General features: G+C 36.7%; 1 protein-coding gene across 10 annotated transcripts in view; it reads left to right on the top strand.

Annotated features, from left to right (window-relative positions):
- Positions 1-17,757, top strand: part of PARG (poly(ADP-ribose) glycohydrolase) — a 132,362-nt gene that overhangs the window by 51,679 nt on the left and 62,926 nt on the right. For all 10 annotated transcript variants that reach the window (XR_006209030.1, XR_001510073.2, XM_042960254.1 and 7 more), the window contains 2 exons: positions 4,030-4,122; positions 8,588-8,745. Coding sequence is in view for 8 of the 10 variants with exons in the window: in XM_042960254.1 (XP_042816188.1) it covers positions 4,030-4,122; positions 8,588-8,745 (251 nt within the window). In the remaining 2 variants the exon portion in view is untranslated. The remainder of the gene's footprint in view (positions 1-4,029; positions 4,123-8,587; positions 8,746-17,757) is intronic.

The raw sequence follows: 17,757 nt of genomic DNA, 5'->3' as shown, positions 1-17,757 counted from the left end.
GGGTGATAGGTATTGAGGAGGGCACCTGTTGGGATGAGCACTGGTGTTGTATGGAAACCAATTTGACATTAAATTTCATGTTAAAAAAAAAGCCGGTTTAAGGACCTTTGGGACTATAACAAAAGATCTGATGTTCATGTCGTTTTAGTACCACAAGGAGAGGAGAAAGAGGACAAGGCTGAAAAAATAGAAGAATTAGTAGCTTAAAACTAGAAATAATAGCTGAAAATTTCTCAAATTTTACAAAAGACATAAACCTGCAGTGTGAAGAAGACAAGTGAACCCCAAACAGGGGTTCCATGCCAAGACTTCCTAAAAGTCAGACTTCTGAAAAGGCAAAGAAAACATTTTGAAAGCTTTAGGAGAGAAATGACACATTGCCTATAGGAGAAAAACAATTTGAATGATAGTGGATTTCTCATCAGGAAACATGGAGACTAGAAGGAAGTGATAAAATATTTTCAAAGGACTAAAAGGAAAGAATTGTCAACCCACAATTCTATATCCAATGAAAATATTCTTCAGGAATAAAGGGGGAAACCATGATGTTTAGATGAAGGAAAAGGGAGAGACTTTGTCATTAGTAGACCTATCCTAAAAGAATATCTAAAGGAATTTCTTGAAACAGAAAGGAAATGATACAAGATGGAATTTTGGAACATCAGGACAGAAGAACAACAGAAAGAGTAAACATGTAGTCAATATAATAGACTTTTCTTGAGTATTTTAAATTGTGTTTGACATTTTATCTTTAACTGTTTTTCAAAAATAGTATGGTCTAATGTGGTTCTTTCTATGTAGGGAAATTTGAAAATTATAAATGGGGCAGGATAAAGGGACTTGAACTAAGGTAAAATTTCTGTCCTGGAATTGGTAAGATGTTGACACCAGTAAACTGTCGTAAGTTATATATAATGTAATGCCTAGAACAGCGAATAAAGAAAAAATCTATTCAAACAGATGTACTCAGAAACATTTTAGATAAATAAAAATGGAATTCTAAAACATGTTTAAGTAGCCCATAGGAAGGAAGAAAAAAGAACAGATAAATAGAAAATAAAAAATGAAATGAATATTCCCTAAATTAAATGTAAATTAAGTGATCTAAATCTACCAATTCAAAGAGATTTACAAAGTGGGAGCATTTGGTTAAACATCCAACTCTTGATTTCGGCTTAGGTCATAATCTCGTGGTTCATGGGATTCAGCCCCATGTCAGGCTCTGCTGACAGGGCAGAGCCTGCTTGAGATTCTCTCTGTCCCCCTCTCTCCCCCTCTCTCTGTCACCCTCTCTCTGTCCCTCTCCTGCTTATACTCTCTCTCTCTCAGAATAAATAAACGTTAAACAAAAAAAGAGATTTACCAAGTGAATAAAAAAGATGCACTGTATGTTGTTTATAAGAAATCATTTCAGACATAATGATACAGGCAAGTTGAAAGTAAAAGACAGCTTTACTTGTGACGGCCCAAAAGTGTAAACAAACAAAATGTCCCTCAGTGAGTAATGGTTAAACAAATTGTAGTATATTCATACCATGGAATACTACTTAGCAATAAGGGATTAACCATTGATACTTGTGTCAACTTCAGTTGATTTTAAGGGCATTATGCTGGATGAAAAATTCAGTCTTTTTTTTTTTTAATTTTTTTTTACTGTTTTATTTATTTTTGGGGCAGAGACAGAGCCTGAGCAGGGGAGAGGCAGAGAGAGAGAGTGAGGCACAGAATCCAAAGCAGGCTCCAGGCTCTGAGCTGTCAGCACAGAGCCCCACGTGGGGCTTGAACTCACAAACTTTGAGATCATGACCTGAGCCGAAGTCGGACGCTTAACCAACTGAGCCACCCAGGCACCCCCAAAAATTCAGTCTTAAAACGACATATACTGTTTGATTCCATTTATATAACATGACAAAATTGTAGAGATGGAAAACAGGTTAGTGGTTGGTAGGGCTTAGGAATGGTTGGAGGAAGGAGGGGGGTGACTAAATGGGTAGCAGGAGAGAGAGATTATAGAGAAAAAGGTTTGTATCTTGATTTTGCTGTTGGTTACACAAATGTACATGTGATAAAAAATAGCATAGAATGATACACACTGTACCAGTATTAATTTCTGTTTTTTGATATTATGTAAAATGTAACCATTAAAGAAAGCTGGGTCAAGGGTAAACTGGACGTCTCTATACTATTTTTGCAACTTCCTATGAATCCATAATTATTTCAAAATATGTTTTAAGAAGCAAAAGGATGAATTATAAGTACGAAAAGTGAATTTTTAAACAAATGTGTTAATGTTTTCTGCATTTTCAGGCAAAGGAAAGCAAGTATCTTTAATGTGTACCTCTAGAATAGTAGGATGACTTCTATGACTGTATTTTTTTTCAATTTAGTTTTTATTTTTATCATAAGAAAGAGGCTTATAATGAAGAGGCAACCATTGAACCACTTCAAACTCTTTTTTTTTTTTTTAAATGTGTTAACTTCCCATTATAGAGGATTAGGATTTAGCTATCATTCACTTCCCCCTTCACCGTTAACATAAGCGTTATTTCTGCTTCCCATTTCCCACTATAGTTATCATATTCATTTCAATTAAGATCAATATTCTGGTTTTTAAACCAGGGTGGTAAAAACACTGTTCATATCTAAGATATGATTGCTTTTCTAGCACAACTTTTTGTTTTTCCCAGAATTAATAATTGTCTTGTGTTATTCACTTAGTTTTCTAGGTATCTGTGATTAATTGAATCCCAAATTCCCTGAATTGTAAATATCTTTCTGTTCATTCTGAATATTAGTTTTTCTACTGTCCGAATTTAAAGAGGGAGGTAAGTGTAGTTTGATTTTTAGAGCGCTGGATAAAGAAAATTCTTAGTGTTAGAAATTCCCTCTAAAACCAGAGTAAAATAACTTGTTACTTTTTCTGTTTACACACATACCTTGTACAGCTGCAGATAGGCGAATGAATATTCCTTTATTCTAGTTTACAGCAAAGAAAATCTATAGGTTTGTGAAGAGTCTGTATTCTCAGTAATCCCATGGTCACATAGAGAGGTGGGGAGAGCAGTGGAGTGGAGGTGAGAATACTTGGGTTCTAGTTTTGATTTAATTACTAATTGACAGTCTCAATCTAGGATAGTCAGGTAACCTCCTTGGCCTTAGTTTTCTTTTCTCAGTAATAATGACAGAATCAGACTAGATAATAAGTGAGACTTTCTTTAGTTCAAATGTAATTTTAAGTAGAGAAATGTTTTACTTTAATCTTGACTGTTAACAAATTAATTTCCAAATGGTTAGTTAGTTAATTCCAAATTGGTTAATTTCCAAATTAACAGTATTATCATTTTTAGTACTTTTAAAGAAATGCCCTGACTTTTTAGAGAGAAATTGGATTAAAAGACCTAATTTCTAAAGCCTGTAGAGATGGGAAATTATAAAAGTAAAATGGGCTGTGAATGTTATCTTTGTTGTGCATCACATTATGATATGGGAATTGTGGTTTTAACTTCCCAAGGGTGCCTAGAAAAGGAAAACTCTAAGGTCATCAGAAACTTCATTGTTTACTACCCAGTGTGTTAGATTTGAAAATTATACTGTGCTCTGAAATAATTTTTATAGCTTTTATGGTGATTTCTTTTAAGTTATAGACTATTGAAGCTAGATGGATTCTTGAGGTTTCTGAGAGAATCCTTACTGGTCTAGCAGTTTTTAATTGTAAGCAAGGGCAGGATGTACTGTTTTTTATTTGCAAGTGTTTTATTTAATTATAAATGTTGATGCGAGAGAGATGTGATATTTGGGATACTTAATTAGTTTTCAGAGGTTATTGAGGTAAATTACATATATTTGAAAATGAATTTGTAAGTTTACCTGAGTTCACCTTAGTGCTCATATTGGTGTACTTTTACATGAGTTTGATGATACTGATAATGTACGTTATGGGATCCTGTGAAAAGCAGGTATGTAATTTAATTTCATAATAAACATCTGTTCATTTGTTATTATTCACTAAAATATTTTATTGGTTTTCAGGTACTTGAAGAAGCAGAAGCTCAACATTTATATCAGTCGATTTTGCCTGATATGGTGAAAATTGCACTCTGTTTGCCAAATATTTGCACCCAGGTTAGTAGAAATAACTTTTTCCCCAGTAGCTTTCTTGAGACTCACAACTGAATTTCTTTTAAACTCTAATGGTCAGGGGGCGCCTGGGTGGCGCAGTCGGTTAAGCGTCCGACTTCAGCCAGGTCACGATCTCGCGGTCCGTGAGTTCGAGCCCCGCGTCAGGCTCTGGGCTGATGGCTCAGAGCCTGGAGCCTGTTTCCGATTCTGTGTCTCCCTCTCTCTCTGCCCCTCCCCCGTTCATGCTCTGTCTCTCTCTGTCCCAAAAATAAATAAAAAACGTTGAAAAAAAAAAAAATTAAAAAAAAAAAAACAAAAAAACCCAAAAAACTCTAATGGTCAGGGTCGAAGAGAGAGATAGGAAACAGTTTGTGTCAAAGAGTATGAGGAGTTTGCTATACTGAAGAAAGGGTTAGAGGCTAGAGGGAATGCTGCAAAAGGACATTAAAAATGCAGCATTCAATTTCTGAGCTTCAGTTTACTCTGTTGATATTTGCTTACTTAGACTTCCTATTCTCTTTTTGTTTAAACAGTCTCTAACTTAAAAAGAGGTCATTATCCCAAAACATACTAATGGATTTAGAACAATTCAAGTTTATTTATTTATTTTGAGAGAAAGACAGAGAGCTGGCAAGCAGGGGAGGGGCAGAGAAAGGGGGAGACACAGAATCCCACACAGGTTCTGTGCTGTCAGTGCAGGGTCCAACACAGAGTCCAACACAGGGCTCCAATCACAAACTGTGAGATCATGACTTGAGCCAAAATCAAGAGTCGGACACTTAACTGACTCTTGATTAATACCAGATTCTTTCTTTCATTTTTAAAAGTTGAAAGCACCATGAGCTGGGCACCTGGGTGGCAGAGTTGGTTAAGTGTCTGACTTCGGCTCAGGTTATAACCCTGCAGTTCGTTGGTTCGAGCCCTGCATCAGGCTCTGCTGACAGCTCAGAGCCTGGAGCCTGGTTTGGAGTTCTGTGTCTCCCTCTCTTTCTGCCCCTCCCCACTCATGCTCTGCTTTCTTTCTCTCAAAAATACATGAACATTAAAAAATATCTTAAAAAAAAGAAAAGTAAATCTCTGCTGTGAAAATTAACATTTCAGTTTGATATCAAAGTATATCTTTGGCAAATTGAGCTGCATATGTTGTTATTTAATGACTTATCACATCAACATTCTCTAGACCAAATCTAAAAGGTAAATTTTAGATTTCTAAAAAGGAAATTAAAGGAAACACATTTTGGACATGAACTTTTTGAAAAATCTTGGTTCATATTAAACCACTTTTATTTTTATCTAGCTAAGCATTTGATAATCAGATTTACATCTTCTAGGGTGCCTTGGTGGCTCAGTTGGTTAAGCACCCAACTCTTGATCTCAGCTCAGGCATTAATATCAGGGTGGTGAGTTCAAGCCTGGTTATTGGGCTCCACACTGGGCATGGAGCCTACTTAAAAAAAAAAAAAAAAAAAAGATTTACATCCTTCAGTTTTCCCCAAGTATGACTTTTTAGGATTTCTCCTCTAAGAAAACAGAAATCAGTTATTCTATCTATTTATTTATTTGCAAAGATATTTGCAAATGACACATCGGACAAAGGGCTAGTATCCAAAATCTATAAAGAGCTCATCAAACTCCACACCCGAAAAACAAGTAACCCAGTGAAGAAATGGGCAGAAAACATGAATAGACACTTCTCTAAAGAAGACATCCGGATGGCCAACAGGCACATGAAAAGATGTTCAACGTCGCTCCTTATCAGGGAAATACAAATCAAAACCACACTCAGATACCACCTCACGCCAGTCAGAGTGGCCAAAATGAAGAAATCAGGAGACTATAGATGCTGGAGAGGATGTGGAGAAACAGGAACCCTCTTGCACTGTTGGTGGGAATGCAAATTGGTGCAGCCGCTCTGGAAAGCAGTGTGGAGGTTCCTCAGAAAATTAAAAATAGACCTACCCTATGACCCAGCAATAGCACTGCTAGGAATTTATCCAAGGGATACAGGAGTACTGATGCATAGGGGCACCTGTACCCCAATGTTTATAGCGGCACTCTCAACAATAGCCAAATTATGGAAAGAGCCTAAATGTCCATCAACTGATGAATGGATAAAGAAATTGTGGTTTATATACACAATGGAATACTACGTGGCAATGAGAAAAAATGAAATATGGCCTTTTGTAGCAACATGGATGGAACTGGAGAGTGTGATGCTAAGTGAAATAAGCCATACAGAGAAAGACAGATACCATATGGTTTCACTCTTATGTGGATCCTGAGAAACATAACAGAAACCCATGGGGGAGGGGAAGGAAAAAAAAAAAGAGGTTAGAGTGGGAGAGAGCCAAAGCATAAGAGACTGTTAAAAACTGAGAACAAACTGAGGGTTGATGGGGGGTGGGAGGGAGGGCAGGGTGGGTGATGGGTATTGAGGAGGGCACCTTTTGGGATGAGCACTGGGTGTTGTATGGAAACCAATTTGACAGTAAATTTCATATATTAAAAAATAAAAAAAAAAAATTTTTTTTAATGTTTATTTCTGAGGCAGAGAGAGACAGAGCATGAGTGGGGGAGGGGCAGAGAGAGAGGGAGACAGAATCTGAAGCAGGCTCCAGACTCTGAGCTGTCAGCACAGAGCCCAATGTGGGGCTTGAACTCACAAACCATGAGATCATGACCTGAGCTGAATGAAGTCAGTCACTCAACCGACTGGGCCACCCAGGTGCCCCAGTTATTCTATTTAAAATCATACTGTTGATTATTTGGGGGTGAAGAATGTTTGCATTTATCATTCATTAAGCCTAAAATATCACCATTAATTTTTAAACTCATTTTTATGGATAACTTCATAAATAGTAGTTAAAAGCTCTTTTTTAAAAAAAATTAATGTTTGTTTATTTAGAGAGTGCTCACACATGCACTGGGAGGAACGGCTGAGAGAAAGGGAGACAGAGAATCTTAAGCAGGCTATGTGTTGTCAGCGCAGAGCCAGACATGAGGCTCAGTCCCACAAACTGTGAGATCATGACCTGAGCCAAAATCAAGAGTTGGACTCTTAACCAACTGAGCCACCCTTGCTCCCCTAAAAGCTCATTTTTAGCTAAAACTAACAGTTTGCTTTAAATCATTGATACATTGTCACCTTTTCTAAACGCATTTCTGAGTTGTAAATAAATGCATAGGGTGGGAAATGGAAATCAATATGAGGTCTCTGTTTCTTCTTTCTTAGAAATGGTAATTGCTAAGGCCTAAAAGGAGAGATTTTTGGAAACTATAATGATTCTTTAGGTTTCCCTTGTTTGTTTACCTTTGTATTTTCACAAGGGAAATAGTTGAACTGCAAATTTAACCTTTTTCTAGGAAACTTTTAGTCTAGCATTGACGTACATTTTCTGTTAGAAAAAAGTTGCTACATCATTGTACTTTTGATTTGTCTTGCCTGCCTTTCCTCTGTTTCACTTTGGTGTTGATTGCTGAAGTATGATCAGGACAGTCGTCTATGTATAGTATACCGGTTTGAGATGAATGCACATATCCAGGATTTTTAGTTCTGGATCTTACTGAAAGGTAGAAAGAAAAGCATCCTTAAATATTATGCTGGAGCATTTTAAAACTTAAAAACTGACATGTATACTGGCAGTTGGTCTTTGGCTTTACTATCATATCTTTAAAAACATATATTTTAAACATTTAAAGTAGAATAAAACCCACTGAACACAATACTTAGGTCCTGTGAATTTACTGAAAAGAAAAGATCAGTGAATTTGGGTTTGGGACAACTAGAAGACGTTTCAGTGATAAAAAATTTGAAGGAAAAATGTCCTGTATCTTCCTTGACTTAAAATGATTATAAAGGAAATACCTATCTTCTTACACATTATACATACTTGTGTATACACATGTCCTATTAATTGCTTTAATAAAATTAGATTTAGGTCTCAAAGAAATTGTCAAAGTGAAGTATGATTCAAAATTGGAAAGAAAAGACTTATTTATTGAATTATTTTCCTTAGCATCATTTTATTTAGGACTACAATAGAAAAATTGCTCCGTCCAGCAATATTTAATATGAGTGAGAATAAAATTTAGCATATGCTATAATAGCTCCATTCGGTGTTGCAATTTCCCGTTTCATCTTTTGTTTTAATTTTTCATTACATGGATAATGTGTATTTATTTCTTACTTGCTAAAACAATCTTGTTTTCCACTAATAAGTAATGTTTTGTGTTCTCTTCACTATCATCATTATTGATTAGAAATCTGCAGTTTGTCAAACAAGTACACTTTTCCAATCATCCTTGATGAACTGCCCTTGACTTCAACAGTGTTGCTGATTTAAGAACTCAAGAGTGGCCTGAAATTATTCCTGCCTTAATTTAGCAAATGCAATTTGGTGCCTCTGCTTTTGAAATTGCTAAACTAATTATGGCTCTTCTTGTCTGTATATTTTGTTTCCTCTATCAGCCAATACCGCTCCTGAAACAGAAGATGAATCATTCCATCACAATGTCACAGGAACAGATTGCCAGTCTTTTAGCTAATGCTTTCTTCTGCACATTTCCACGGCGAAATGCTAAGATGAAATCCGAGTATTCTAGCTACCCAGACATTAACTTCAATCGGTATGTTTTCAGAGAACACCTCTTAAACAGTGAAATAGAGAAGGGTAGAAGGAACTAATATTTGTCCAGTGATTTGCCATAGACCAAACATTTTATGTCCAATTATCTAATTTAATCTTTATAATGCAGTGAGTTAAGTGGTATTTTTGCCATTTTGTAGGCAAGATCATTAAAGTTCAATGAAAATCTTTGTTATTATATAGTTACTCTCCATTATCAACACTAGAAAGGAATGGGGAAACAATGAAAAACAATGTCATTTGTATAAGAAAACTTATTTAAAATCCCAATAGGAGATACCCATTTTATACCATATTCTCTTTGTGTAAATGCCAATTGTGAGGGACATGTTGTTAACCTAGTTTTGAGTCAGTACGTTAGCTAAGTTTGTTTTAAGAGAATAGTATTTAGTCATTTAGTTCAAATATACAGTAAGCAATTTCAGTATTCTTCATAGTGTGTTAAGTGCCTTGCAAGAGAAAGGACAAACCAGTTTCTGACTTCTGTGTCTTTCCACAAGGCTTTTATTCCTTCTTCGAGCATCAGTTCAAGTATCACTGTTTCTGATAGCTCTGATCTTGCCAGGATAGGTTTGTTATTCCCCTGGGTTCATATGATGGTCTATAGGTACCTCTATTCTATAAAAAAGAGGTACATAGCATTATGATACTCTATTATAGAAGGATATTGTTTGACAAAGGTTAATATACTTTAATAATAGTTTAATATAGTTTAGTAAAATTTTTTCTTGAGGAAATAACTTTTGAACTAAGTACAAAGGGTGAGTAGGAGTTTTTACCAAGGAGGAAAGGAGAGATGATTACATTCTGGGTGAGGGGTACAGCATGTTCAAAGGGACACTGTGATGAGAAGGACATGACATGCCCAGAGCCTGAGAGAAGACCAGTGCGGCTGCAGCACAGAGAGAGGACAGGCTGCAGGGGATGGGGGCCAGTAGGCCATCCTACTGTGCCTGCAAGGCCCTCCTAAGGTAATAAAAAGTCATTAAAGGATTTGGTATGGGAGGAGGGGGAAGCTGATGCACCTTGATCAGATTTACATTTTCAAAAGTTTGTTCTGATTACATGTGGGTACTGAGTGGAGAGGGGCCGAAGTACAGTGAGTTTACCCAGCTGGAGAGGCTATTGCGATGCACTAGGAAGGAGAGGTTGATAGCTGGGATAGTGTAGCAGTGGGGGTAGAGGTGTGATGATATTTGAAGAACAAGTCAGTGTGATAGTGACAAACTGTATCTGTGAGTGGGTGAAGAGAGGCATCCAGGGTTCTTCTGGGTTTGTACAACTAGGCATGTGCCTTTTGTGTTCTCTACTTTTCCTGCTGTACCACCTACTCTACTTCTTTATAATTGCTTGTTTAATCCTTTCAGTGGGATCTGAATCTTTCATTAAATTTCATGCATTGTAGGCCTTCAATAAATCCACATTGAGTGAATGAAAATAAAATTTATAGATGAAATGTTTGAGAAATTGACTGGTTAGTGGAAGAGTGTTAGGATTAAAACTAGATCCTTCATTTTTAGTCTATTGTCTTTTACTTTTCAAACTTCATCTTTAGCAATTAGGAGATATTTTATTTTTAAGCCATATATAGTTCAAGTTTTTGCCTTTGATTTCTTTAGCATTTGGGATAGAATTGAGAGAAAACACAGCATTGGTATCTGCAATTGCAATTGTGTAAAGAACCTGTTTATTAAATATAATTTTTTTTTGCTTATTTGAGAAATTGTTAAAGAATTTTTTCTACTCACTTGTAGTTAAGGGCTATGCATCTCTTGGCAGATTTTCCTTTTTAATACAGAAAAGGAAATGGACAAATTTGGTATGTAAGTAAACAATGGAAATTTAATTCTGTAGAAATGTAATTATCTGTTTCCATGAAGAGTATTAGTTATATTTATAAATCTCCATACAGTAAGTAGTCTCTCTGTTTATTTGGAATAAATGTTTGATTAGCTCCAGGATCACCAGGGATGCTGTAAATTATTCAAATTTCTATCCAAAATTCTGAAGGCCGATCCAGTGGTTTTGTGTTTTTCTGATTTTTGATTTTGGTAAGAAGTAGGTCTAGTTAATAATGCTTTAGAGTTAGTGTTTCCATAGCCACTTATAGTTTGTTTCCACAGGATGAGTAGTCAGCTAGTACATGTTTCTTGATTGTCCCTCAGATAAACCTTTGATATCTTAGTTATAAGCTTTCTCAGATTGATTCTTTGACTTAATTATATACCTTTTAAATTTCTTTTTTAGATAAGAGCTATGCATTCTCTTCCTAAGTTAAGGTTCTTTCAGAGAGACTCTTCTCCAAAAAAGTTATTTTGAAGATCTGTTATAGATATTTTCAAACATGCTAAAAAATAAAGAGAACAGTATCATGACCCCATGTTTACTTACCCAAGTTTGGTACTAACCAGAATTTTTTATTTTGCTCCATTTTCACCTATCCAACCCCACTTTATATGTGTGTGTGTGTGTGTGTGTGTGTGTGTGTGTGTGTGTATAACCAAATTTCAGATGTTAAGTTTCACCCATAAAGAATTCAGTATTTAGGGGCACCTGGCTGGTTTAATTGGTAGAGCATGCAACTCTTGATCTCGTGGTCATGAGTTTGAGCCCCATGTTGGGCATAGAGTTTACTTAAAAAAAAAAAAAAAAAAAAAAAAAGAGTTAGTATTTAAACTATTCACAGATAATGTTAGTCCTGTATCATGGTTAAATGTTTATAGCCCTTTCCTCTTTAAGAGCTTTAAGCTCTCTGTGGATGACTACAAATACACATTCCTCATCAGGTAAAACAAGAAAAAGCACAGAAAGAGAGCAGAAGATTAAGCATGATTTCAATTAGCAATTGTAGGCTTTCACAAGGAATGAAAAGTTACGTATAGAATATGATCTCAATTATGTTAAAATACCTGTATCTGTTAACATACCTCTATGTTCACATCAGTGCATGTATAAGCATGGAAAGTAGACTGACAAGAAAATGAATTAAAGTATGATTCCTGTTGGGTAGTGAGAGAAACACATTTAATGCTTTTACTTCATCCTTTACTGTATTTTTAAAATTGTTTTTAACAAGAATATATTACTTTTATAATCAGAAGAAAAATAGTTACAAGTCAATTATCAGACAAAGTTAATGAAAAGAATGGGTGATTTTTGTACTTTGATTTTGAGGTTGGAAGCCCACAGATTTTTTGAGCCTTTCCCAAACAGCTAATGTGGGTAGCTTCTTCCTTCCCTTCTATAACCCCATAGATAGGGTATCATAACCCCCCTTCACCCTCAGTGTACAGTCAGCGTGTGAAAGAAGCACAAGTCCACAGGGCCCTCTGAGGGCTGGGCACCTGCTACACTAGCAGCCTTCTTTTCTCAACAGTAATGTGGACCTCAGGTTTGGAACGGCTGACAGGTAGAAGTCAAGAAGTCTTGGGAAGCTTTGGCTTTTGTGACATCCCATTTCCTGCCGCTATTACCAGAAGTTATATCAATTTTAATACATGTTTTGATTTTAAAGCATCATTGCTTTTCAGCTGAACTTCTGACAGGAGAATGCTGGAACGTCTTGGCAAAGGCGTGTTTATCTTTTTCATTGTGCATGGATGGGTGTTTTTCCTGAAGGCTGAGCTGGTTGGCTCTGAGTGTCAACTTGTTAGGCTTGATGGAAAAAGAGGCTGAGGAGTTTTTCTTAATGAAGGGAACATAGATTTGAACAATATAAGCATTTTATGTAAATGAGTGGATTTTTTTTGCTGGGCATTACGTAATGCCCTATTTCATCTCAAGTATCTCTGCTTACTCAGCACTATCTGGATTTTTTTTTTTTTTTTTTGCATGAGTAATTCTTTTTTTTATTGTTCACACACGCAAGCGCGAGTGGGGAGGGGCAGAGAGAGAGGGAGACAGAGAATCTGAAGCAGGCTCCATGCTGTCAGCACAGAGCCCAATCCAGGGCTCGAACCCCTGAACTGTGAGATCAAGACCTGAGCTGAATTGGATGCTTAACTGAGCCACCCAGGTGCCCCATTTCTTAATAACAATACCTGATATTTATTAAGTACTTGCTATGTGTTAATCACCTTGCTGTTATTTTTTACTTGATGCATCAGTTTTATAAATTAGGTATTGTTTTCTCATTTTTGCCATGAGGAGATGGAGGCTTAGAGAGGGTAGGATTACTTCATCAAGTTAACTGGTACAATTGGGATTCAAACTGAAGATAAAGTTGGCTTCGAGAAGCTGTCTCATAACCATTCTGCTATCCAGCCTCCCTTTGAATGAACCAGATTAATACTTCTTAACTCATAGCTAATCAGAAACTAGAACTACCCTTAGAAATAATCCTTGGTCTGTAAAATGAACCAAAACTATTCATCAGTCTGGAGTGAGATCATGAGGGATTTAAACTTATGGTATCCCAATAGTATTTTCAGAAAATGAGAGTTTAATCCATTGGAGATTTGAAACCAGGCATATTCTTGTCTTCTGGCTGATAGATGTTCTTTTGATCACCAGAATGTTGGGCAGGTAAAGCCTGTGGTAGTTTCCACAATTGTTTTATAAGTCTTTATTTTTTTATTATTTATTTATTTATTTATTTATTTAGTTTTTTCAATATATGAAATTTGTCAAATTGGTTTCCATACAACACCCAGTGCTCATCCCAAAAGGTGCCCTCCTCAATACCCATCACCCACCCTCCCCTCCCTCCCACCCCCCATCAACCCTCAGTTTGTTCTCATTTTTTAAGGGTCTCTTATGCTTTGGCTCTCTCCCACTCTAACCTCTTTTTTTTTTTCCTCCTTCCCCTCCCCCATGGGTTCCTGTTAAGTTTCTCAGGATTCACATAAGAGTGAAAACATATGGTATCTGTCTTTCTCTGTATGGCTTAACCACAATTGTTTTAAGGAATCCTGGCAGCACCTGGCTCTCACTGAGATGGTATGTGTTTAATCAAACCTAAACTAGCAAAAAGCAGGAATGATGACTATACATGATCATTGATGCTGTCTGTTGACAGCTTACTTTGATTCTATCTGTGGAAGTTTCTAGGTAGGGAATCTTCTATACTAATAGGTTCAGTGAAAGTAAATGACTTGTCAGTAAAACAAGCAGGACACTGTCTTCCATCAGACTCCATGCTCTTTTTGTTATGTCTCGCTTCTCGAGCAAAATGCTCTGAGTATGCTCCAGAGATGGAAAACAACCAAAAGTTCCCCTTTTTCATGTGACTTATGAAAGATCAAGTACCTAATTTGATGAGCCATTTGGTAAGCTGATTATGGAGCATTTTGTTGTGGTGGTGTTTTCTTTTTGGCCTAGTTGCTATTTATGATTATAGTTTCTGGCAGTTGGGAGTTGTGTGTGTGTGAGTGTATTTAGCCTCAAAAGAGCTATTGCTAGCTAGTTGATTGAATAAGAAAAATGGTTAAGAGTATGTGGTAGGAGGCTGATGTCAATAAATTGAATAAGTCTTCCTGTTTTTATTTATTGTTGTGTTCTTCCAGCCCTGCTTAGTTATGTTAAATACCCCTGACCTTTTCCCCTGCTTGCCTTTCAGGGCCTAAACATTCATATAAAGGCTTCCAATGTGATTAGCATTGATGCTTCTGAGATTGCTTAGAAACTGATGGTCAGAGATTAATTGTGGGTTGCAGCAGTGGTCAGCCCAGGAGGCTTTTACATCTTCCTCTTCCCTGGATTGAAAGTGCTTCTGGGGCCATATGGCAGAGTGCTTCACAGAAAAGCCAAGAATGACTTTGTGGCTGGGTTCCAGGTTATTATTTGCATCCATTTTAAAGTGGAAGTTGTAGTGCTTTGGGTTTGATTTACTGTGTGCTAATGGGATTAATCCTTAACTTGAAATCACATGGGTGTGTGTGTGTGTGTGTCTAGAATCCAATTCCAGTAATGTTATCAATATTCTATTCGGGGAAAGATTTTATTGAACTATGATTTTCCTTATATGTATGGAAAGAAAAACAATAGTTAATAAGCATCTGACCCTCAATTGACTTATTTCCTTGAAAATAAAAAGTTTTGTTTATAACAAAAAGTGAGGTTGCCTGACTGGCTTTTTCTGTATGCTTATTTTATTTTATTTTAACTTTTTTTAAGTAGGCTTCATCCCCAGCATGGAGCCCAACATGGGGCTTGAACTCACAACCCTGAGATCAAGACCTGAGCTGAGATCAAGAGTCAGACACTTAACCACTGAGCCACCCAGGCTCCCCTGCTTGCTTTTTTAAATACTCTCTAATTACGACACAGTTAAATGTCAAAATGTCCTCCTTACATGTAGAGGGGTTATTGTGGTCTAGTTTATGTGCATGTTCATATGCATGCCTCCTGGCTTAAAATAGGCCTTCAAATATACACACCCAGGACTTGGAAACCTAAAAAAAGAAATTGGTGTTGAGAAGTTAAAAAATCTGAAAGTGCTTGGTTATTATAAGAAGGTCTTCATTCTCTCTGAGTCTCTCTCTCTCTGTGGGTGCCTTTTCTCTCTGGTGCATTTCTGTCTCTCATTCTTGTGACTTTCGCTTATGTTGTTTGTCCTTGTTTTTATGTGATTTTCACTTGCTTTCATACCAGGATAATTCATTTTATTTGGGTGTCTATGCATAGTTCTTTCAGACTTCCCTGTTGTGGAATTTTAGACTTCATGCAAGGGTTTTAAACCTATTTCATCTTTCCTGACTTCCTACCTCCTTCTTGTCTCTCATTCCTTCCACGTCACATGGCACTTCATGTTCCATCCAGATATTTGGTTACAGAGTGATTTGAAATTAGGCTTGGAACAACAAATAAACAGAATACATTGAGATTCTCTTTGATTTTGTACCTTTAAGGTTAGGACCTGAAAAATAAACAATAGTGCTTGGGGCGCCTGGGTGACTTAGTTGATTAAGTGTCTGACTTCGGCTCAGGTCATGATCTCACGTTTGTGAGTTCAAGCCCCATGCCAGGCTCTGTGCTGACAGCTTAAAGCCTGGAGCCTTCTTTGGATTCTGTGTCTCTGTCTCTCCCCTGCTTGTGCCCTGTCTCTTTCTCTCTCTTAGCTCAAAGCCTGGAGCCTCCTGCAGATTCTGTGTCTCTGTCTCTCCCCTGCTCGTGCCATGTCTCTCTCTCTCTCTCTCCCTCCCTCCCTCCCTCTCTCTCTCTCAAAATAAATAAACATTAAAAAAATAATAAGCAGGGGCGCCTGGGTGGCTCAGTCGGTTAAGCGTCCGATTTCGGCTCAGGTCATGATCTCGCAGTCCGTGGGTTCGAGCCCCGCGTCGGGCTCTGTGCTGACAGCTCGGAGCCTGGACCCTGCTTCCGATTCTGTGTCTCCCTCCCTCTCTGCTCCTCCCCCGCTCATATTCTGTCTCTCTCTCAAAAATAAATAAACATTAAAAAAAAAAATAAACAGTGGTGCTCATTTGTAGTAGGTGATAATGACTGCCATACAATCTTCCAGGAAAGTCAGTATTGCTAGGGTAGTAAATCTATAGTCCCAAGAGTCTCTTAGAGTTACTAATTTGTCATTGTGGTTATGAAATATGTGAACTTCTATGCAATTTTATAAACAACTGACCACAAATAGAAGCAAGGGACCCTTTTTTATGTTTGGGGGAATTATTTCTTAAGGACAACAGCTATTTTCTCCTTACTACACAATAGTTCTGTGGAATTGAAACTTTTTTACTTTAATTGAATCACATAGTGCATCAGTTCATCTCTAAGAATAGATGGTGGCTGCCTTTGTATTCATACTGTTTCCCTCTACTAAGTAGTAAACCTAGAAAGGGATTTTGCAATGGTTCCCAAGATATTCATTTAGTAAATCACATTTATTTGATACTGGATGTTTAATTAAACTGCCAAGTGGCTTCTTCATTTTGACTATCATTTTGATTTAAATAAACTCTATCCTGGTTGACACATTGCATAAGAAACCAAGCTGAAATCTGCTCTCTCAAAGATCCTTTCTTTCAGCAGGCAACTGGATTTTAAGAGTATTTGTAATAAACATTTTAGAAAAGTAAGTTCTTTCAAATGAGTAAAAATGATCATATAGGCTCTCTTAAACTATTTTTAAAAATCAGCTCAATTTTATTGTACTTTATTTTTTGAATTAGTTCACTTTTAAATTTAGTTAAAATACTTTTCTGATGTTAGTATTCTTTTCAGGAAATAAATATTCACATAAATTGTTTTCTCAGAAATTTGACCCTGAATACAGAATTTCAGGTCATTGAAAACAGGATCATTTGAAATCTACATTTCCTTCTCTTTTCCTAATTTATTTCAGTTGCTCAATAGGATTTTCTCATGGAATTAACTTTTCCCTCTCTGCATAGTTACATAAGCCTGCTTTCCTAATCATGAAAAATTTCACCCATTTCGGCACTTATTAAAGTGAACTTTTACTTGAAGGGTTTCTGGTTGTAAAGCCAGAGTATATGACTGGAGGCAGATAAATAATAACTCATCATTTATAGCTCAGAATTGCTTTATAATTTTTAAATGCCTTTGGAAAGCTTGATCTTATGCCCAAAAGCATGCTTTTGTGTTTGAAATTCTTTAGTGAACTACTTATTCAGGTCATATGCTTCCAAAGCCCTGCTTTTCTTTCCTCAGGATAAATTGCATTATGTGTTACCATTAACAATGCCACATCATTTCAAAGGAAACTAAATTAAGTAGTGCAAGTCCAGGTTACTGGAAACTAGATGAGTAGGCACTGTTTTGGTCACTATGCAAAGGGTATATCTGTTTAATTACCAAAGACTGTCAGGCCCCAAATACTTTGTCATACCTGCTTGTCATTACTGTCACCACCCACTGCCCTCCCTCCCTGAATACAATCCTTTGGATTTTTTTTCAGGTACCATTTTTGTTCAGTCATTTAACTACCTAGCAATATTGTGAATTATTAGTGTTTGCCATTGGGAAAATAAGCATTTACTCACTGGCCTAATTGACTTTGGGGGACCAGATGGTGCCTTCT

The sequence above is a fragment of the Panthera tigris genome, chromosome D2 (assembly GCF_018350195.1).
Source record: "Panthera tigris isolate Pti1 chromosome D2, P.tigris_Pti1_mat1.1, whole genome shotgun sequence".
NCBI classification, from domain to species: Eukaryota; Metazoa; Chordata; class Mammalia; order Carnivora; family Felidae; genus Panthera; species Panthera tigris.
This window is presented reverse-complemented; position numbering and strand designations above follow the sequence as displayed.